Below are 21606 nucleotides of genomic sequence, written 5' to 3' on the forward strand. Positions count from 1 at the left end.
GTTCGAATTGAGCTGCGCACCGCTTGGTCGGTTACAGGCGACATATGATGAGCAGAGCGGCGACGAGCCGGACACTTACCTGCCGCACCCCTCGTGAGCTGGCAATTCTCGCTGGATTCTTGCAAATATATAAAATTTGTTTGAAACTTATAAAATAGAATGTCACGTGTAAGCATATATAAAAGCGTAATACGCATGTAAACCTTTGCAGTATTAGTTTGTGGGTACATGCTGTCAGCGAATATTATAAAAGTGGCTTTTAAGAGTAATTTTCAAGTGTAAAAAGAGATCAATCCAGAAATATAAAAAAATACACAGTAGAAGAATAAGATTCTGTGGCCCTTTTAAAAACTCACATCAACAAATTTACAGATTTATGAGATAATAGCTGCCTTATAAAATAATCGTTACATTTCTTATGTACTATATGAACCCCATTAACAGAAATCACATTTTAATAAAATGATAATTATCATCAAGTAACTGATGATAACAAAACATTATTAAACCACAAATGTGAGAACAGTGATCTTCCCTATAGGTAATGTGCTCGTTCCAAAGTAAAGACTAATGGGGTGAAAATTATTTTTGTAAATTAATAACCAATTTAACAAAGCTTGTCTGTGAAAGTCTGAATTTTATGGGCATCTTATTAATAATGTAAGGCCACATAAGCAAAAAATTCCAATTTACTAACTTTTCTGACGAGAAAATTCGGTTACACATACTCGCATGATTTTTGAGGAGTCTTCTAATCCAGTTAATTTTAATACTTTGTTTGAATGTGGTAAAATCTACAACGTTAAATCCGGCATCTGCTGTTCTATCTGTTAGTTTTTGTCCAATTTTTGTCGGCGACATATTCCGATATAATCTCAATTTCAAAGCCGTATCTTGATGACGACATAACTTAGTCCGTATTAGTTAGATAAACATGTACCCACAAACTGTAATTAATCCTGGATGCAAGATATTAAAAATATTTATTGTGTTGATAGTGTGCCCACATGCGTAATTTGATTGTATATTATTGTTTGAATCCCGCGAGAGCTGGCAGCTCACATCGGGTGCGGCAGGTAAAACAGTCCGGCTTGACGGCTCTCTGCTTAGCGCCTCCCGCGAGTGTTGGTTGATTCGTCCATCCTCGCAGCTTTTTCTTCTTTCCTCAGATTGAGGAAAGACGCAAGGAAAGGAGATAAGGAAAATAAAAGAAGATGAACGTTATGAAAGTTGAGGTCCACCCAAACTTTGTTCTCAAAGAAGAAACAAGATGTCTGCGACCTAAAGGAAACTTTAACTAGCTAATGCGCGATTTCCACATTTGATGTCAAATCAATTTTGGAATTTCCCTGATTATTTAATAGCCTAAATAATTAAACTTTATACGAATAAGATTTTTTTCCACTTTAGCACAGAAGACCAAAGATGTCTGGTTCGGCTTTAATCTATGATAAAGAAATGACCCGGTACAAACTTCTCTGGACTGAGTAAGTTCACTTCGAATTAAGGTGATTTTTTTATGTTTGTAACAGTTTGCTGCAAAGTGAGTCTTTGTTTGATCTGCCTAGCCCGGTTTGTGAGATCGAGACACCTGAGCGGCTGATGGTTAGTTACGAAGCCTTAAAAAGCAAAGGGTTGGAGCAACGCTGTGAGTCCTTTCCCATCCGTGAAGCAACCGAGGAAGAAATTCTTCTAGCTCATAGGTGGGTTTGTACAGAGATAGCAGAAAATTGGTTTTATAAAATATGTTAAACTTTTATATCCGTTTTTTTTTTATTACACACACACACACACACACACACACACACACACAAAAATATAATATATATATATATATATATATATATATATATATATATATATATATATATATATATATATAATCGATATTTCACTTCCTCTTAACACATTCAACTGTTATATATTGTGTATTGTAGTTTTAAACAAAATGAGGAGAATATTACTCTCAGTTGAAAACCTTACAGCCCAACTGTATACCAAAATGTCAAACAGCTCACCTGAGTAAATAATATTTTAGTAATGTTGGCAGTTGCTAAGAATCTAGGTCTTTAATATATTGTTTGTGTTTTGTATGATCTGTGCAGCAAAGAGTACCTTGAAGCAGTCAAACAGACCCCTCACTTGAGCTTGGAGGAGCTGAGGACCTTCACCCAGCAGTATAGCGATGTCTATTTCCATCCTGTAAGTGCCACTGTAGGTGGCCATTAAAGCAGGCCAATGACTTTAACCAATTAGATTTCTTTTTGGTATGTAAAATATTACCTAAACACCCCTTGTCTAGCCCTGCATTCCTGTCTTTTGTAGAATATTTACCATTGCGCTAAGATGGCTGTTGGGGCCACAATCCAGCTAGTCGATAATGTGATGACAGGGAAAGTGAGGAATGGAATGGCTCTTGTAAGGTGAACATCAAGCATCTAATTCTGCTTTAAATCAAATATGCATTGACTTATTTGTAAGTGTGACTAGAGCCTGTTGCTTTTAATTCATTCATAGCAGTTGCCCATAGAACCATCACCTTGTACACTGAATACTGATGCTTAATTAAAGTGTTATTTTAAAATGTGTATGTTTACTTTTTCATTTTTGTTATAAATTGTGCATTATATTTGTTTGGCCTGTTGCTCTCTCTTTCTTGCTTTTTCTCTGTGCTGTCTTCAGGCCCCCTGGCCATCACAGCCAGCGGAACGCAGCAAATGGTTTCTGTGTGTTCAACAATGTGGCCATTGCTGCTGTCCATGCCAAGAATCACTACAACCTCAGCAGGTAAAGAGTGGAGTGTGTCATAAGAGATGAGATGGAGTGCACATTGTCCAGTGGAATGGAGCTAATTTTCACAATTTAAGGTGCTTTTTGTGTGTTCAGGATATTGATTGTGGATTGGGATATTCACCATGGACAAGGGGTGCAGTACTGCTTTGAAGAGGATCCAAGGTGAGCATGTTTCCTCCAATCAGGCATCTAAACCTAAGTAAGCATTGTGCAAATATGTTTTTTTTTTTTTTCCATTCATCCAACCGAACAGCTTTTTTACTTTTTGCCTTTCCTATATTTCCCACTCACTCCATCTGTCTGGCTCTTAGTGTGCTCTATTTCTCATGGCATCGTTATGAGCACCGGAGTTTCTGGCCCTACCTTGCTGAGTCTGACTTTGATGGAGTGGGTAAGGGAAAAGGAGCTGGCTTCAACATCAACCTGCCATGGAACAAGGTATTTCTCTCTAACTTTGAACGCATCCCAAAAATTAACCATTGTTTTCTTTAGCATGGTTAATTTCTCAATCACTGACTGGTTGCAGTCATATAAAAGGCATGCTTTTTGAATACAGCTTAGCCTAACATTGGACTTGGAGTAAAAGGGAATGTTGTTCATGGTGTAGAAATTTAGTCCAATGAAAGGTTTATTCTGTGACTAGAAAAACAGCCCTTTGGGTTTAGTTTTGGGGTTTTCATAACTGAAACCAAAATACAATTAACAAGCCTTAAAACAAGATGGAACTGAAAAGGGCTGCATTACAGAGCATCATCAGGGAAGATGCACAGTATCTGGGTTGCAAACTTCAAAATTGTTTCCCAAATACTAAACATGACAGTTTTATTTAAGATTTCATTAATTTGTCCAGAAACAATTAAGCAACCAATTATTTATTAACCTGTGGTCCTCTGGGCAAACTATGTATAAAAATTTTCACCCACTGAATTAGAGTTGACGTAGTCATTGGTCCATGTCTTCTTGTTCTGTGCTCACATGCTTGACAATATAAATAACAGGAAGAAGGGAGGACTCCTTTCTCCATTATGCAGACTGAGATGTTACACGTTTGGTCCCAAAACAGTGTGCATGGCCCATTTTTCTCTCTCCTTGCTGACAGTCTTTTGCCAGAACAACACAAATTGTCACTGTACACTGTATTTCATTTAGAAACGAGTTAATCAGATAGTCTTTTTTATTTGAACACTGAGCTTGTGTTTTGTTGATTGCAGGCCTTCATTTTTGTAAACAGAAAAATTAGCAAGCTCAACAAGGTTTTTCAATACCTATTTTTCAATACCTATGCAGGTGGGAATGACCAACAGCGACTACCTCTATGCCTTTTTCCAAGTCCTTTTACCTGTGGCCTATGAGGTAAATATGACAGGAGGGGTCTAGTTACTGATTTATTGCCAGACATTGTAGTAGGCCTGTAAGGATGTGCCAGTGTGACTGCTGACATTCCCTCCTATTGTCCTAGTTTGATCCTGAGCTGGTGCTGATCTGTGCAGGTTTTGATTCTGCCATAGGAGACCCAGAGGTGGGAGACTGATATTTCTAAATCCAGATTTTCAGGCATATTTTTATAATTTGCTAACAGATTTATGGTTTTCTGGTAAAAGTTTTTTTTTCTTGAGTATCCCCATTGATTGTATTTCAGTTAGTCTTGTTCACGGAACTCCTCTTCTGTTTTTATAGTTTAAGAAAGCTCAGATGTGTTTCTTCTGGTAATTTTTAATGAGCATATTTCTAAGGAACATGTAAAAAAAAACGCACAAAAAATGTGAATATCCATATTAGAATGACATTGGTTAAGGTGCCTTTTCTACAGGGTCACATGTGTGCTTCTCCAGAGATTTTTGGACACCTTACACATCTGCTGATGTCTCTAGCCAAGGGCAGACTGTGTGTCGTCCTAGAGGTGTGATGGTTCACATGTTTGTAAGTCCTTATACATGCATGTGTTCAGCATTTATTTAAAAATAATTAATCATCTTTCTCTTAGGGTGGGTACAACATGTCTTCTCTTGCTCAGTCAGTTTGCCAAACAGTGCAGACTCTGCTTGGAGATCCCACACCTGTATTGGCCAGTGTTGGATCCCCTTGTCACAGGTGGGGTTAAAAGCAAATTAGACTGCCCAGTTGTCTGTGTAATTACTTCTGTGTAGATAGCAGTAAATGGCTGTGTGAGGGAAAGCCTTGTCTAAAATATTAGAGTGATTATAGGAAACCCAGTAAAATGGATGTTTTGTTCAAACCCATTCAGTTTAGTAACTGTTAGCATGTGTTCCTAAAAATATGCATTTTCCACATTTGGCTTTTGCCTAAGATATAGTAACCCTCTTTAGTGCTCTGGAGTCTGTTCAGAATGTTCGAGCTGTTCACCAGAACTACTGGAACTGTTTCAAACACATAGGTGAGCAAGAATTGTTGCTTTATTTTATCCTCTTTCTTTTCTTTCCTTAAAACCTTATTGATTTACTAAGGAAAAAGAATTAGTAAAGAATTGTAGTCCTTTTGAGGTCTAATGCATTTTTTTTCTTTAAGTGACAGTTGCATCTTAATCCAGCATTTGATTAGTCAAACAAACTCCAAAAAAACTGGGATTGTACTTGGTGTGAATTGTTGGGTTGGGTTAATATATAAATGGCTTCGGTCACGTTTTTGTCCTCAAGAAAATGACTTTCTTTCAGATGCTGGTCATGATCAGCATTTGCTCATTTAGTTTAGCCTGAATTATTGATGTTCCTCCTCAGATAGGACTGTAGTTAGTCTTAACACTGTAGGATCTCACTCACGACCAAAAGGTAAACAGAAAGTACTCTGAAAGTGGTTTCCACAGATCAACAGTTCAAGCTAACGTTTACTAATGGCTTCAATCTGTCAAACGGCATCCTCAGTGTCGGAGCCCATAACCAAGTGTTGCAGAATGGAGGACAGAGATGGAGATGAGAACAATGAGACAAAGGACCAAACTGAGGATATAGTGTGGCCTGAACCTTTACTGAGACCTGCACCTCCTGTGCGCATGGCTGCAGTGGTTTCTACAGAACTGAAGGACTGTTTGCCAGAGGGTTGTCAGCAGCTGGGTGAAATATCACAAATGTATATTGAGGAGGCAAAGAAAATAAGGTTAGTTGTGTGTGTGGTTTTTTTGTTTGTTTGTTTTTTTTTGTTGTTGTTTGTTTGTTTTTTAATTATTTTTTTTATTTGAAGTAGGTTTATACACTTTGCTGTTAACAATTACTTTGTAGCTACATAGAGCATTTGTCCATTTGCACAGGAAATTATATTAAAATAATTGGGTTTGCTCTCCCTAAACTTGACTAGAAAACATATATTGTGGTGTGTAGGTATGCATAGGAAGCTTCTAAATGCATATTAACTAGTATTGCTTTTCATGATTTCACACTGGGTACTGGTAAGAATGACTCGCACTGTTAGTATCCCTCCTAAACATGACAATTCAAACACCGTTTGAAACCGTTGCCAATCCTAAAATGATGCAAAAAAAGAAAAAGTAGGCTATTATGTAAAGCTACTATAGATTAAACTCTTACCTGCCTCACCTTCTGAATCTGCTGGTAATTACTTATTTGCTTTCTCAGTAATATATTAATATCATGGTGACTATCCTTGGTTCTGTAACTAAGCAAAATTAAATTGTTAGTGTGGCCTGGCTTTATTAAATAATAAAAAATCAGAAGGTGGTTCTGCATGTTGGTCAATTAATATGTGTGTATGTGCCACACACAGAAGGTTAAGCTAGCACTAAGTGTGTAGGTATTTGAAGGGAGAGGTGTGGCTAAGTCTGGCAGAAGTTAACAAGAACTGCAGAATCGAGTATTGAAGATTTAAGACTAAGTTGATGCTTCTGAACCGGATTTTATCTAGTAATCTTGTGTCATTGTGAACACTATTGCATTCTGTAGTCTAAGTAGCTCTTAGAGTTAAATTTGATCTCATGCTTCAAGATACTAAAAATGACATGCACTGACATGCACCTTTTGATTTGACATGTAATCTACTTTTCAAGTATTTATATTATTATAATCTAGCAATGAAATTCCTTCTTGTCCCATTTAAGTTGTTCTAGGTTAACATTTAATATGTTATAAAAAGCTGCATGTTTATAAAGTCTTCTGTGTCTTCAGGAATAATCATGCACAAGGGATGACAGATGAGAAGTCATTACAGTGTCTCCAGAATGTTGTTTCAGTTTTGGAGAAGATCAAGAACAAAGAGGTATGGCTGTTGTGATAATTGTTCATTCTGAAATGTTGAACTGTTTCACTTATGTAGATTCTGTTTACATGGTCTCCAATCCGGGCATGCCAATGAGTAACTGGAATTTTATCATTAAACCACATACATTTTGCAGTGCGAATATCTTGAATCTTCGTGGTGTCCTGAAGTGAATTTTTTTTCAGTCCATTATACTGCTTTACATAAGGTTATCAGGACAACAAAAAAGTACCTTGAGTATCCTGACATGGGGCATAGGGCATTTTTCTCTTACAATTATTATTGTGGTGACTGTTGTTGGCCAGAGGAGGATGCCCCCCCTCCCCCACCCCCTTTGAGTTTTGGTTCCTCTCAAGGTTTCTTCCTCATTTTGTAGGGAGATCAACCGTGACTGTCTTGTTCGTCCAACTGACCAATCCTGCTTTTGACTGAGATTAAGTCTGCCCACCCAGTTAATATGCAGCCACATTAATTAATTAATTAATTAATTGTGAAAATGCAGAGATAAATGTAGAAATACAGAAATGGCCAAACTTTATGAATGCATTAATTGTATTATGTCAGTTTCATGACATATATTTAAGTATTTATTTGTTTATTTATTTGTGCGTTTATTTATCTACACTTATTTCATTTTTCATCCAGACATAGTATAATGATTAGAGCTGAACCATGCAATAAAGAGTTTTGCTCATCTACTGAAAACATGCCTCCTGTAATGGCAATATTTGAGATATTATGTAACTAAATTACAATAGTTTGCGTGTACATATAGTATTTGTAAATAATGCCAGTGCTAACTGCCTGCTGCAGGTGCGTAATGGCTTGGTGTTGGTTCCTGATGTGTTTGTGTTTGTGAGCTGTGCTGTGCAGCATACCTTAAGCTCCTACTGTGATCGGTATGAACTTTATTCCATATCTTTTACTGGATTCTCTATTAATTAGCATGTTTGTTTACTTAAGATGTCATACTTTTATGGTGCTGCATGCATTTGTCTAATGTGATTTATTTCAGGGTTCTGGTGGTGTATGTGGGGGATGACACTGTTCCTCTAGATACTCAAGATGGGTGTGTATTTAGACCATTTCATGTGTCTCTGCTGAGAACACAGTCTAAAGGTGATGTGAAGTATTTGAATTAGGCAAACGTGATAAACCACTACACTAGAGAAACTGATTTACAGTCATCAGGCCAGTCACACAGAGGCGCACACTGATGCAATCAACCAGCCACACAGAGGCACACACGCACGCAGACAGCCAGCCACACAGAGGCATGCACACACGCAGACAGCCACACAGAGGCATGCATGCACGCAGACAGCCAGCCACACAGAGGCACACACCCGTACATACCTTCGTTTCATTCATTTTTGTTTTGACATATCCCTACAGAAGAGTGCTTTTGGTGCAGATCTGCAGTAAGGAGCCTGAAGGGGAAAAGTCTCACTACCATGTGCCTTTGTGTCTGAGCAAGGTTTGTTTATTCTCCTCTAAGCAGATTGAGTTTGTATGGAAGTTGTATTACTGAGGTTCATTGCAATTGGTTATAACATAACAAGGGTAGTGTAACTGGTGATGATATAAGTAATCTCATATCTTTAGATATAGTCAGAGTACAGTATATGCTCTCAGCCCTCCCTGTTAACTCACTGAGTGAACCAAGGAATAAAGAACACAATCTCAATTAAACAAAAATAGTAAATAGGGTCCTGAGAGAGTTTGATACTCATTTTAAAGCCTCTGCAAAAATTTCCCTATACTTATGGTCATACATATATGGTAATCTGTTTGATTACAAAATGGTGGAATCGTGATATGCTACATTTGAAGTACAGCAATATTAGGGAGTAGATGAGAAACTACTATACATTGTGTTCAGCCTTTTATTATAAAACTAACATTTGAGCCTTTGGTATAAAACACTAGTGTTGCCTGATCCATTCAGAGGAGCTTCTGTGCTGCATATGTAGCACCGATGAAAAGCAGTGCTTTGTAATGTAACAGACATATTCACATTTGCTTGTTTATGATAATCAGCTTTTTGTGCAACACTTTTCACTACTCTGTAGAATGTATTATTCAGATCACGACTAAGAGGCTTTCATTCTGTCACCATGACGTGACATCCAAACCTCCTTTCTGCTAGGGTGTCTCACACTGCTGCTGGGGCCTAATGTGTCTCGAAGGAAGCATGCACTGCACATCACTCCTTTCAAACTGACAGTCTCGTTTCAAACTATACAGTACAATATAATGTACAGTCACTCCCCTATTCTTTATAACGGGATCGTTCTCTTTGCACATCAGGTTATTCATGATGTGATTTCTTAATCACATTTTTCTGAAATTTGAGAGAATTGTTTTGATGTGCTGTGTAGTGCACATGGCTGTTAGTAGGTCAGGTTAGTGTTGTTGGTTGGCTGTTTTTTTTTTTTTATACAAATTTTTTTGGTAGGCTTATTTCAGCCCCCACATAAAAAGGCTGTTTTCCCAGATGGCTTTTCCTGCTTAAAAAATCAATAAGTAAAATGAACTCAATTCAGTTTTGTCTGTCACAGCCTCATCATACTTGCATTGCCTTCAGTTATCTACCACACTGTACATTATATAGTGACTTGATTAGTTTGATATGTATAACAGATGTGTAAGATCGCTGTCTTTTTTACACTTCCCTCAGGGTCTGCATGACAGGGCAAGTGTCATGCAGGCTGTGCTGTGTCTGCTTCTGCCCATGGCATATGAGTTTGACCCAGGCCTAGTGGTCCAGGTGCTGGGAAAGTGCAACAGCAAGCAGGAGGTGCCCATCTGGGCGCAGCTCACCAGCCTGCTGCAGGGGCTGGCACAGGGCAAGACACTTGCCCTCCTCCAGGTCAGTACTGATATGGCAAGAGCAGGCCTGTGTTTCTAGCATGTTTCTTCTTGCCTTATAGTCTTGTCTAATAGGAACAATGGGGACCATATAATGATAATGTGCTTTGCATAATCCATCTTTATTCGCAATTCACTGTCTAACACATTATAGAGAAGATGCATAACGGCTTTTTTTTTGGGTAGTGTGATATTTACATTTTCTTTGTAAAGCGAGGCTGTGATCCGGAGATGGTGAATGCTACAGGGGCATCTCTGTCTGGCTCCCCTGGCCCTTCTCTTGGGCCCCTGGGCACCCCTTTGGCTGAGAATATGGAGGCTTTAGAGGCACAGAGACAGAGACTGAAGAGCCAATGGGGTCTCCTGCTAAAAACAGGTGTTTCCTCCATTTTCAATGATTTTGCTAAACCTTGAGAGCAGTAACAGTTAATCATGGGTTAGCCATGAGTCATGTTTGAGAAATTGAGTGTATACCCAAAAGGGTGTGTGTGTGTGGGTGTGGGTGTGGGTGTGTGTGCGTGCGCATGCATGCATGCATGCATGCATGTGCTTTTAATTTCAGAAAGCAGAACACAGTGTCAGGACAAATGAACTCTCTGCCACACGCTTGTGTGAATTCCAGAATACTCTACTTTTATATGTTCTTCTTTTCTAAAGTGACTACATGATTACTTTTTTTAGATGTTTTTAGTATTTGTATTTTGGTGCATGTGTAAACTGGCTTTAAAGATGATTCAAGTTGTGTGTATTTTTATTATAACTCATGATGACCCTGATGATGAACCTCACCCATTATTGCCACATGAAAATTGTGAAATACTGACTTAGTGTAATCCTGATTTGGGCTTAATAAGGAACATGGACATAGTGAACGTTTTCATTGCATTTTATGGTGTAATTTACTATGTTTAATAAAATGTTTTACTCTTTTCACTGAAATAGCTGTTCATGTTAATTTTTTTTTGTACTGGGACAAAAGATTTTTCCATTATAGCAGTAATGTCTTTACTAAAGTAAAGTATGATGTAATATTTAGGACAGGTATTTTTTTCTCTCTCATTTAATTCTTTATTTTTGGAAATGAAAGCACTCAAATGCAGCCACTGATCACAACACTCATAACACAATCACAGTACATTTGACTGCCACTGATTTTAAATGAGTAATGCATGTAGCCTGCTCTTTCTAATTTAAAAAGGTGTCTGGGTTGTAACTGCATGCATTTGAAACTATTAAACAGGTATCAAGAAAATGAGAAGCTCACTGCGGTCTATCACTTCATAGCTTGTCTTGGGCATAGCCGTGTAAAGGATGTTACAATGCTTAAAGTGCGAGCTGATGTCCTCTTGACCTACTCCCAGCCATGGACAGGCGCTGTGGGAGGAGACATTTACCGAACCGCTTCTATTAAACGAGTGACACGGTTCCATTCGTTCTAATTTAGGCACACTCCAGCTGTCCATTGTTCCGCTGCCGTTTTAAGGTTTTAAAAATTTTTCTGTCCTTTTCCTGAAAGCCGACTACCGGGTACGCGTGCTAGTGAACAGATTTCAGATTTAAGGCTCCGCTGCGGATACAAAATTAGAGATGTACGCAAGTTCAACGAAATCAACAGGACCGCCGGGCAGGATGAAAAAGGACGAATCGCTTCTCGGAAAGCTTGGTGGTACACTAGTTCGCAAGAAGAAGGCAAAAGAAGGTAAAATCGTATGAACAGTTGATGTTTCAGGGCATTACACTGTAACGTCGGTATTGTCATTAGAAACAATTGATTTCATATTAAATCAAAGCAGCGTGATTGTTTCTCTTCTCTGTCAAGGGGGGGATGACATGACATTGCAAAGAAACAATTGGCTGTCAATTTATCCTCTTTAAACATAAAGTCTATATACACAGACCATTTGCTAACATTGTTAATTTATGATATTTCTTAGACCTTTGATGACCACAGTTCTCATAAATCTGAGACTCATGTTAAAACGCAAGTCACAAACGAAATCAATGTCATCTCCACGAGACACAAGATTTCTGAGAAAATCTGGCATATTTTTTGATGGTATGACTATAAATAGATGCCACCTATGCTGGGAATGCAAGGTTAAGACGAGACATAAACTGGTTTACATTGACTTGTTAAATATCAACAAGTTTAACTGTTTTGAAAAACAATCTTAGTACGCTGCTGAGGTTCTATAATTATTTAAGTACTTAGTTTAATAGCTGTTATGCAAACAGCTGCAAAGTGTGCATGCGCGCGCGTCATTCATGGGCCCTGTAAGAAACCGTAAAGTGGGCTGCTTTATTTGCTTTAGCACTTGGTAGTTAAAAACTATCAGGGCCTCTCTTTACACAAACATGGACTGGTTTATTTTAGAATTCTTTGGATGGATTAAGCCTTGTCTTGGACTAAATTGTAATGTCAGTGGTGATTCACTACTGTAAGACTTTTAGTCATATTTCCAAACTACTATGCTGGACTGGCTTCTTACTTTACATTACATGAGCTTGGGTTTTACTTGATTGGTATTTTTCAACTCAAGTATAGTTGAAAGGAAATGAAACTTAGCTATATTAGGCTAAGTGGGTACTTACACTTTGCCACTTAAATTCACTTAGTTATATTAGGATACTCTGTCCATCTCTGGTGAAGACTGGAGAGCCCAGTTCAAGAGGTCATAAGGAAGAGTTGCAGTGGTCATTGTGGTTAAAGGCAGGTAGAAGTAATCCTTATTATTCAGGTCTGTTGTCTTTCTCCAGTATGAATATTATGTTCAAAAAATGGACCATGCTTTAATATGATCGAAAGTCTTTAAATCAGTAGAATAGATAAGCTCATGGAGTATTAAAAACTATTGTGCAAGTGGATGCCATGTTCCTCTCAGATAAGCAAGAAGGAAGTCTGTGACTATGATCTGTCAGAATGTTTGCTCAAATGTCACTTACTGACTAGCTTAAATGCAAGTCATGATCTTGCATATTTTCAGTTACACTCTCCAAACAAGTTGTAATGTAAAACTAAAAAAACTCTATATTGCCACTTGATAAGTCCAAGGAAAGTAAGTAATTTATATTTTGTAACTTTGGCTTCCTTAAACTATTAGAATTAAGGATATGCTTTTTATTGTGGAACCTATTCTGTGCAAAATATGCTCGTATGTCTTAATTATCTTACCTTATATTTTGTTAATATCCTGTTTTTATTAATGATAGTGTAGGCTTTTCAAAATGTTTATGCCTATGGTGCATATAAATTCATGTGGATGTGTCTTTACTCAGGTTTTTAGTACAGATTTTAAAATGCTATTTAAAACAGTTTGTTAAAATCATAATTAGTCACAAATAAGTGAGAGAATAAAAGGAGTCAGCAGGATTTAAACTTAAATAGCAGCAGAGAATGATAATTACAGGGGTGTGGATCTTTGGCCAATATTTCACAGCACCACTATGGTTGTTGTTTATAAAGCACATTTAAAAGATAAGTTTTAAAAATGTCTGAAATAAGTAACATGGTCTCTGCATTTTTGATTGTGAAGTAAGTATAGGATGACATTAGTTTGTCTGTAGCCTGTTGCCCATTTGTAAGTTGCTTCCAAACTACTTCAGGGCACTCCAGAAATAACCAGCTAAATTTAAAGTGACACCAATCTGCATCCAGGCTCAAATGCTATTTAGTTTGTCTTAAAATTAGTTTTTCAAAAAATAGCTTTCCATACAAATATTTCAAATGTAGTTCTGTCTTGAAGGGGCATGTCTGTTTTGCGGAGAGTTAAATTTGGCTTTTTAGCTGTTTAATCCTGTGTTCATGTAAAACCCTTAAAGCTTTAAGTAACTTAATCATAGCCCTAATCCTAACCAATGTGCTTACAATAACAAGATGTGAGCAAAACTGTATGCACACTAAATTGTACTTGTAATTACCACATACTTTAATCCAGGACTAAGTCTATATGCATATCCTGGCCTTTGATCAAATAAGCTGCCCGTGTATGTAAACTTGTTCATTAGGATATGAAAAACTGATCCTGGGTCAGCACTTTGAGATAACTTTCTCCTTGCATGAATTGCTGAAATTGTATTGATCTATAGTGTCTGTAAGTGCTGCTCTGTGTATGCCCGCAAAAGTGTAGTTCTGCAGTTCTGCTGCAGTCATCTTTCTGCTGCACTTTGCTAATGGACCTGAGTATGAAAGTGGCTTCAGAAGATTATGCCTGCAGTGCTTTGAGCAGATTTATAGCACCCTAGTAAAGGCCTGAAGATTAATTGAAGTGTTAAATTAATTAGTGCAGTATGTCACAAAACACACAGCTAAACAAAGAATCCATTTCGAGAAGAAATATTCCAATATTCTAATATTTTAGTGGTGACTCCTTAAAGGAAAGAATGAATCACATTTGTGAGTTCTATTAACAGCCTTGGTGGAAAATGCCACTGCCATTGCCATCTATATAAGAAAATCCCTATTTGTTTTCCTTATCATGTAATCTGTGCTCATGCATATCATCCCATAAATGAGTGGCATTATTGAGAATGTACACACTCTACCTCTGTGGAGCTGTCTCATCGCTGAGTGTGCTGCTGTGTCCTGGAGGCTCCGGGCATGCGTTGTTCTGCTATTTCTCCCCAGCAGCTACTCTCCCCTCCTCTTTGCCTCCCCCTTGTGAAACAGGAGTAGAGAAGGGTGGGGTGTTCTGACATGGACAGAAATAACACCTACTGACGCCAGCTGCACTGCCATTATGCCGTCGACAGTAACCTGCTGCATCCACACACACGTACACACGCGCACACACACACACAATCGCACACACTCTCATGCCATTTCTTTCTGCACTTTCCTGAGGGAACCTGCTGGATCCTGGACTGGGTTTTGTAATATGGCTGGGCTACTATGTGGGACTAAGAAAAGGAAGCAAGGTAGTGTTGTGGCAAAAGGAAGAACTGGTTTATATTCCAGTTTATATGCTGGTGTAATGTTATTTACTGAATGTCATTAAGGAGGAACATTCCTGCATTATTAGTGAAAATGTATCTCTTTGGATATGTTTGGTATAGATGAGTGGACATCAGCATGATGAGTAAACTAATGGTTTGGCACAGGATATTTGACATCTTATTCTGTGTATAATTACAAACAATTATCTTTATTTAGTTTTACTACAAGATTTGACATTAACTGTCCCCTGTTCAAAAAAGTCATGTTTGTTTGAATGTTCCTTTATTTCTAACAAGCCTTAAATTCCCATGATTGTCTGTTATATTTAAAATCTGTTTATACACAGTGCTCAAAGATCCAGGGGTATTTAGGCAGTATTACAATCGTTTTGAGAGGAAATAGTGTAATTACGATGAATCACAAGGCTATAATTAAGGAAATGCTGATTTAGCACAAGATACATCTTATGTAGACTGTGTACTATAAGACTCTGGGTCGATGGGAATTGTTTAAGGGAAACAAAGGAAGACTATATTTGTGGAACTGACTTGAGATTCTCAAAATTTAAATGAAAGAAAAAGCTGATTTTGCTTCTTGGCTACACTGGCCTATCTTATGCACTTGATCTTATAGCAGCATATTTTGGAAAATGAAGTGGAAATGAACTTTTTTTTTTTTTTGTCTATATTATGTTGGAAACTGTGCTCAGTTGTATTCTGTGACTTGAAGTTGCATGAATGGCATAATGTATGTAATGCCTGGCCTCTGATGTCACAGTGTCAGAGAGGCAGTGGGTGTGTGTTTGAGTGGTAATGAGTGTGCCTACATTCTCTGATGTCTAACTGATACTTGAATCTCTGTCTCCGCCTATTCTGACAGAGGATATCGTGGCAGTAGTGAAAATCTGTGCTCAATGTATTAAACCAAAGAGAAAATGAGAAATTACGTTCATGTCATTGTGATTGGTTGTCAGTGAACCACAGAGAGAAGGGGAAAGAAAGGTGGGGTATGGAATAGCAGAGAATATTGTAACTGGCTTTCTGAATCATGCATACATTTTGGCTGGATTCAATTGTGGCAGACTTCTATTACTCACATTTGTTTTCTCTGTCTCTTTAGTGAGTGACCTCCAGGAAGAAGGTAAAAATGCCATCAACGCTCCACTACTGCCTTCTTCAGCTGACCTGCTCCCAGAGGAACTGTTGCTGGGTAACAGACTCCTTCCCTATGAATACCACACTCCATTTAATGTCTCAATGCCCATTACTGAGAGACCTCCAGTCAAATAATTCTTGGTGTAGTCAAGGTTTAGCTTGGCTTGGACTGAATAAGATATTCTTCTGGAGCTCTGCACTGATATACTGTTTCAGTACATGTTTTTTCATTATAATTTTTAAATACATTTTTAAAACATATATGATACTCATGAGATTCCACTGAGCTTGTTTTGATGAAAAATTCACCATTAGTTAGGGCAGGGCAGTAGCCCTCTGTGGTTAATTTATTCATAATCAGAAGGTTACCAGTTTAAGACCGATCACTGCCAAGGTACCACTGCTGGGCCCCTGAGCAAGGCCCTTAACTCTCAGTACTCAAAGTTGTACTCAGCCATGATTGTAAGTTGCTTTTAATAAAAGCATCAGCTAAATGCCATAAATGTAGCAACTTCCCACGATACTTTTGTTACCTGTGGCCTGAGTCTTTAAAACTTCATAGAAAGTAATACAAAAATGGGTGTGATGTCTTAGATACTGATGATGGTTTTGGGATAAAGTTTTGACATACAACATTTCTAAAGCTTTTTCACCATGTTATTGGTAACCAATATGTTTAATAATTAAGACACTTGTAGCTACACTGGTAGTTTGGATAGCAAAAAAACAACAACCAAACAAAATTAAAACCCTTTGGAAATGTCCTTCTTTTCTTTCTTAAGTTCTCTGTGAGTGGATTTTTTTAATTTAGTGGAAGCCCCCTTTACACTTAGAGGTAGCTCAGAGGTCATGGGGCTGTTTTTAAAATGGGAAATGTTCTTGATTGGAACTGTATCTGCTAAGCATAACAAAATACAGTTGAATTAAAGTGGAGGAAAAAAACAAGCATGGAATAAAACCAACAGGAACAAACCCATTCATTACTGCCGTGGCTACACCCAGATTTGGAATAAAGTCATAGTACATCGGAAAGATTCGTTTGTGTATATTCAGCGAAATTAGCTCAAGGATTGATGCAATGTTAAACTTATTTTGGGTAAGAAGTGGGAGGAGTGAGAGAATATATTCTGTACATATGTGTATGGATGTGTTTGTGTTTGGTGTAACCACTCAAGGGCCACAGGGCAAGGAGTAGAACGCACAGACTCCCCTGACATAGACAGACATTTATTGACACACAATTTGAACGTCTAACATGGACACAACTATGACTACAACTAGAATTAATGACCAACATTGTGCTACTCAAACACAAGGGTTTGAATACAAAACTAAACGAAACACAGAATAAGGTGCAGGTGTGAAGCAAAAAGGTGGCGTGGTCACCAACAAGACAAGTCACAAGAAACAGTCAATGTTAAACTCCCACTGCATGCAGTGGACCGTACCACATGATCAGTGGGAAAAGGATCGTTCCGTGATATTTGGGTATGCTTTCTTAATTCTCACTCCTCTTGTAGATGAGAGTGCTGAGAAGACTATGTTAGATCCCACCTCTAGAGAGAATCCTAAATTTAAAGAGCTACAGAAGGTAAGATAATTCCATTTTTCTTTTGGGAAAAATCAAATGTCAAACAACTTACCCTGAGAAAAGTACTTCTGTGAGGCTTCCAAATGTCTGCCGTACATGTCTGTGTTGAAGGTTAAAATACTTCAACAAAATGAATCTCTGACACCTGTCGAATGTTTGATTGCTTTCTGAGCAGAGTGCTGAGACCATAAGAGGCACAGGTTCTTATAATAATTATGAAGTTTGTAACCAGGTCCTAATTGACTGGATTAATAATGAACTGGAAGAGGAGAGGATCATTGTAAAAGATCTAGAGGAGGATCTCTATGATGGGCAGGTGCTGCAGAAACTGTTTGGTAAGAGTCATTGCAAGTAAAGATTTGAGAGGTATTTCATTCTCCAAGTCTCAATAGTCTGAATCACAGATTAATAATCTTAAATTTGGAGCTTCTTATTGGTATTTTACCCATATAGTTAGATGAGCTTCCAGTTCAACATTACAGTAGTTTAGGAACTAGAATATGTTTCCAGTTCAGTGTTCCTGTAAGTCTGTGTTTTCTTTGACAGAGAAGCTGTCGGGCCGTAAGCTGAATGTAGCTGAGGTGACCCAGTCTGAGATTGGTCAGAAACAGAAGCTTCAGACTGTACTGGAGGCAGTGAATGACCTGCTCCGCCCTCAGGGCTGGACAATAGAGTGGGGAGTGGATTGTGAGTATATATGACTGTGCACTTACATGCCTAAGACATTTGCGTTTATCATGGTGAGGTTAATTGTCCAGTCCTGGTTCTTATCCCTTCAGTGATCCATTGTAAGAACCTGGTGGCCATTGTATACCTGCTGGTGGCTCTGGCCATGCACTTCTTGGCCCCCATCCGGCTACCTGAGCATGTCTCTGTGCAGGTAGTGGTGGTCAAGGTGTGTAAGCCTCTCAAAAGTACAGGTGCTGTATTCAGTTCATGCATTGCACATGTGTAAGATGTAAAAAAAATTAAAAAGGTCCCTGGTGTTCTCTATATTTTGCACAGAAACGGGAGGGCATCTTACAAACCTCCCATGTAACCAAAGAACTTACAACCACGACAGAGTAAGTGATATTTGACTAGTGCTTATGCGTCATCTAATGTTCAGAACACTTGTGATAGTCATGATACCCTTCCTGTTCTTCTACAGGATGATGATGGGAAGATTTGGTGAGTATATAATGTGGTGGTAAGCTTACTAGTCTAAGTTACCTCTTCTTGCCTGCTCTGAATATGCACCACATCTTTCAATTTTAAGTAGTTAAGTAGTTAGTCAATATAGCTAAAATATGATCATCATAATATTAAAATAGGAATATACAGTACAGTATATTTATAAGATATACACATTGTACATTTGCAGAGAGAGATGCCTTTGACACTTTACTGGACCATGCCCCTGACAAGCTTAACGTGGTCAAAACGGTAAAATTATATTTCACCAAATAGTTTTTGCAGTACATCTCTGTTAAGTGATTTCCTGTAGGGTAAGGATTGACAAGAATCATTTATTGTGGTTTTTAGTCACTGATCACTTTTGTAAATAAGCATCTGAACAAGCTGAACCTGGAAGTAACTGAGCTGGAGTCACAGGTGAGCCAGGCTGCAAAAGTGTTACACTTCTTGGAAAAATAATCACTGAATGTTAATAGTAATGCAAATTTCTGATAACTTAGTACAGTGTCCTAGCATGGTAACCTAAGTGTCTTGGCCTGTGTTAATGTAGCTCAGACATTTGTACATGTATTTGTGTGCAATTCGTGGTGTGCATGTTTGTAGTTTGCAGATGGTGTGTATCTGGTACTGCTCATGGGTTTGTTGGAGGACTATTTCGTGCCTCTCTATAACTTTTACCTCACACCAGAGAGCTTTGAACAGAAGGTAAATGAAAGTATAAAAAGGGGTGACATTACATTACTCTTACTTCTGCTAGTTTTTCATGTTAAAAGCCATTTGAATTGTGAAGAATGAAATTTATTTGTGTGTCAATTAGGTGCATAATGTAGCATTTGCCTTTGAGCTGATGCAGGATGGAGGCCTGAAGAAACCCAAAGCTCGACCAGAAGGTACAGAACACTAGATCATTCAGGGCAGACAAGAATAATTGCCACAGGATAGATCATTCAGATTGATGTTTGTATATACAAACATTTATGATGTTTGTAACATTTATAGAACTTGTGAACAGTATACTGACAATGGGGAAAAAATGCTTACAGTAGAGCACATAAAATACAGATTACTCTCTAAAATGCCTGGATTGTAGTATCTAGTTTGTTCACTAGATGGCGACATTTGCTTTGTCATCATGTAACCTATATTCAATGGTGTTGCATTTTTCAGAACTTGTAGGATATTTTAAATCTGGCTAATACTATAATCATACTTTTTATACATCATAGGCCAAACAGTCTGTTGTCAGGCTTACGAGTTGTCAGCTGTTTGTGAGGATTCTTAAAGTAGACTTTAAAATCTGAGTTAGTCAACTCAAATGGTTTAAGGAAATCAGTTGCTATCTGTGTGTCGGTTATTACCTAAATCGAGTATGAACAGCACACAAAATTGTTGGGTAAACTTAAGGAAACCAAATGAATTGCATTAACTCCAGTCATTGTTCTAAATTTAGAATTATTGGGTAGTAGGCTTATTTGGGGTAAATCAAATGTAAGTAAATGTAACAAATGGAAATTTTTAGGCTAAGAATTTCATTTGGCTCACTTATTACCACAAAGTGACCTCTATGGTCCTTCTAACATCCTTCTCACATAACTTATATTATACTCTACACTCCATCCATCCATCCATCCAAATTAATAAATAAACACACATGACAGGTGAACACAGGTTCAGACAGACTATGGTTCGTTGGATGACTCTGCTCCAATATGCAAATAACTGATGTAGTAAGGCAGCTGCATGGCTACACTGTGAAAGAAACTGGCCATAAAAGAGCTTGTTTCTTAGTGCAGAGCTTAATACATTCAGTGATATTAGTTTTTACATTATATACTTAGTTTTATTCTGTTATATAAAATACATCTATTTAACTGTGCTGCATGCTGTAAAAGACTTATGAATGGGTGTCTAGCATTGGAAAAGTACTTTGAGAACATCGTTAAGCATTATATTTAGCATCACATGTAGCAATTAGCACTGCTGATGAATATTGGGTAAATATTGGATAAATATTTGTAATAATTGTAGTTTCTCCCAAAATTATTGCACAAACTATGCCTACTTAAAATATTGTGGGCTACTTGGTCCACTGATGTAAAAAACAGTCTGAGCTGAATAACACTAAATCTAAACGGTCTTGAACAATCTTGAACAAAACCATTACTGGCCTATGAATTGAAGATTTTTTTTATTTTGCAATAGCCCATAAAGTACAAGGTAGATCAAATAAATGAATACATATTAATAAATTCCTTTTTCTCAAATATTCTTTCATTAAGATTTCCTGTTAGGTTTTACAGTCTTCTGGGTTAATTTTTAGTTTCTAAAAATAATAGTTAAATGACTGTTTATTACAAACATTCTAACATGTCATTGTTGAATACTAAAACTGGTTGTGTTCATTGTAGATGTTGTGAATTTGAATCTGAAGTCTACCTTGAGGGTCCTGTATAATCTCTTCACCAACTACAAAAGTGCAGAATGATGTGGGAAAGGCCTTGCACCTTACTAATAACACATGCACACTGCTTGTAATGAAGAATTCAGCCTGTTGTGTGGTCTGTTTCTTTAAAGTTTTGAGATTCTCTGCAGAAACCATTAACAGAGGCTCCAACACTTTACTGTGCACAGTTTATGCAAACACCGCCCACTGCTGTTTACAATACTGTATTGGATTAATAATGTTTTATAACCTTTATATGCTGTGTAATATTTAAAGTATGATGTCTGTTATTAAAATAATTCCTAAGAAACACTTTTATATTAATTGTTTTTGAATGTAATTTAATTACTTGTTCAACATTTATTTCCCCCACCTACATGCAGCTCAATCTTATAAACTATATATGGGAAATTGGATTAAA

At 37.6% G+C, this 21606-nt stretch overlaps 2 protein-coding genes across 8 annotated transcripts; both read left to right on the forward strand.

Annotated features, from left to right (window-relative positions):
- The first annotated feature begins 754 nt into the window (after positions 1 to 754).
- LOC113589929 (polyamine deacetylase HDAC10) lies at positions 755 to 10844 on the forward strand. 4 transcript variants are annotated; one of them, XM_027029803.3, is made up of 20 exons: positions 1008 to 1487; positions 1569 to 1703; positions 2106 to 2202; positions 2326 to 2423; positions 2683 to 2787; positions 2887 to 2955; positions 3105 to 3231; positions 4081 to 4146; positions 4253 to 4312; positions 4604 to 4693; positions 4778 to 4884; positions 5121 to 5188; positions 5673 to 5904; positions 6927 to 7017; positions 7831 to 7916; positions 8033 to 8086; positions 8413 to 8494; positions 9698 to 9889; positions 10102 to 10264; positions 10451 to 10844. In XM_027029803.3, the coding sequence occupies exons 1-20, from the start codon at positions 1426 to 1428 to the stop codon at positions 10477 to 10479; spliced, it is 2013 nt and encodes a 670-aa protein (XP_026885604.2). In that variant the 5' UTR covers positions 1008 to 1425; the 3' UTR covers positions 10480 to 10844. The 4 variants fall into 4 exon arrangements, with proteins under 4 accessions (XP_081568495.1, XP_026885604.2, XP_026885603.2 ...); XM_027029802.3 differs by having other exon boundaries at positions 1052 to 1487; positions 10102 to 10844; XM_081712369.1 differs by lacking the exons at positions 10102 to 10264; positions 10451 to 10844 and having other exon boundaries at positions 755 to 1487; positions 8033 to 8136; positions 9698 to 9836.
- Positions 10845 to 11290: 446 nt separating this feature from the next.
- parvb (parvin, beta) lies at positions 11291 to 21503 on the forward strand. 4 transcript variants are annotated; one of them, XM_027029794.3, is made up of 13 exons: positions 11291 to 11587; positions 15941 to 16030; positions 17496 to 17566; positions 17799 to 17901; positions 18113 to 18253; positions 18346 to 18461; positions 18572 to 18630; positions 18717 to 18736; positions 18930 to 18991; positions 19091 to 19159; positions 19346 to 19447; positions 19560 to 19632; positions 21151 to 21503. In XM_027029794.3, exons 1-13 carry the CDS (start codon positions 11476 to 11478, stop codon positions 21225 to 21227), a joined length of 1095 nt encoding a protein of 364 aa, XP_026885595.2. In that variant the 5' UTR covers positions 11291 to 11475; the 3' UTR covers positions 21228 to 21503. The 4 variants fall into 4 exon arrangements, with proteins under 4 accessions (XP_026885595.2, XP_026885597.2, XP_035378201.2 ...); XM_027029796.3 differs by lacking the exon at positions 11291 to 11587 and adding an exon at positions 12818 to 12944; XM_035522308.2 differs by lacking the exon at positions 11291 to 11587 and adding an exon at positions 14498 to 14802.
- Positions 21504 to 21606: the final 103 nt, after the last annotated feature.

Source organism: Electrophorus electricus, chromosome 4, assembly GCF_041902795.1.
Source record: "Electrophorus electricus isolate QZ-2024a chromosome 4, ASM4190279v1, whole genome shotgun sequence".
Lineage (NCBI taxonomy): Eukaryota > Metazoa > Chordata > Actinopteri > Gymnotiformes > Gymnotidae > Electrophorus > Electrophorus electricus.

What these genes read in the sequence shown, in the direction of transcription:
- LOC113589929 (XM_027029802.3), top strand. Translation starts at nt 1,426, where the DNA reads ATGTCTGGTTCGGCTTTAATCTATGATAAAGAAATGACCCGGTACAAA. An exon ending in AATCACTACAACCTCAGCAG is followed by an intron (nt 2,788 to 2,886) that starts GTAAAGAGTGGA and finishes TTGTGTGTTCAG; the next exon opens with GATATTGATTGTGGATTGGG. An exon ending in TGCTTTGAAGAGGATCCAAG is followed by an intron (nt 2,956 to 3,104) that starts GTGAGCATGTTT and finishes TCTGGCTCTTAG; the next exon opens with TGTGCTCTATTTCTCATGGC.
- parvb (XM_035522308.2), top strand. Translation starts at nt 14,625, where the DNA reads ATGCCGTCGACAGTAACCTGCTGCATCCACACACACGTACACACGCGC. An exon ending in AATAGAGTGGGGAGTGGATT is followed by an intron (nt 18,254 to 18,345) that starts GTGAGTATATAT and finishes TTATCCCTTCAG; the next exon opens with TGATCCATTGTAAGAACCTG. An exon ending in AGCTTAACGTGGTCAAAACG is followed by an intron (nt 18,992 to 19,090) that starts GTAAAATTATAT and finishes TGTGGTTTTTAG; the next exon opens with TCACTGATCACTTTTGTAAA.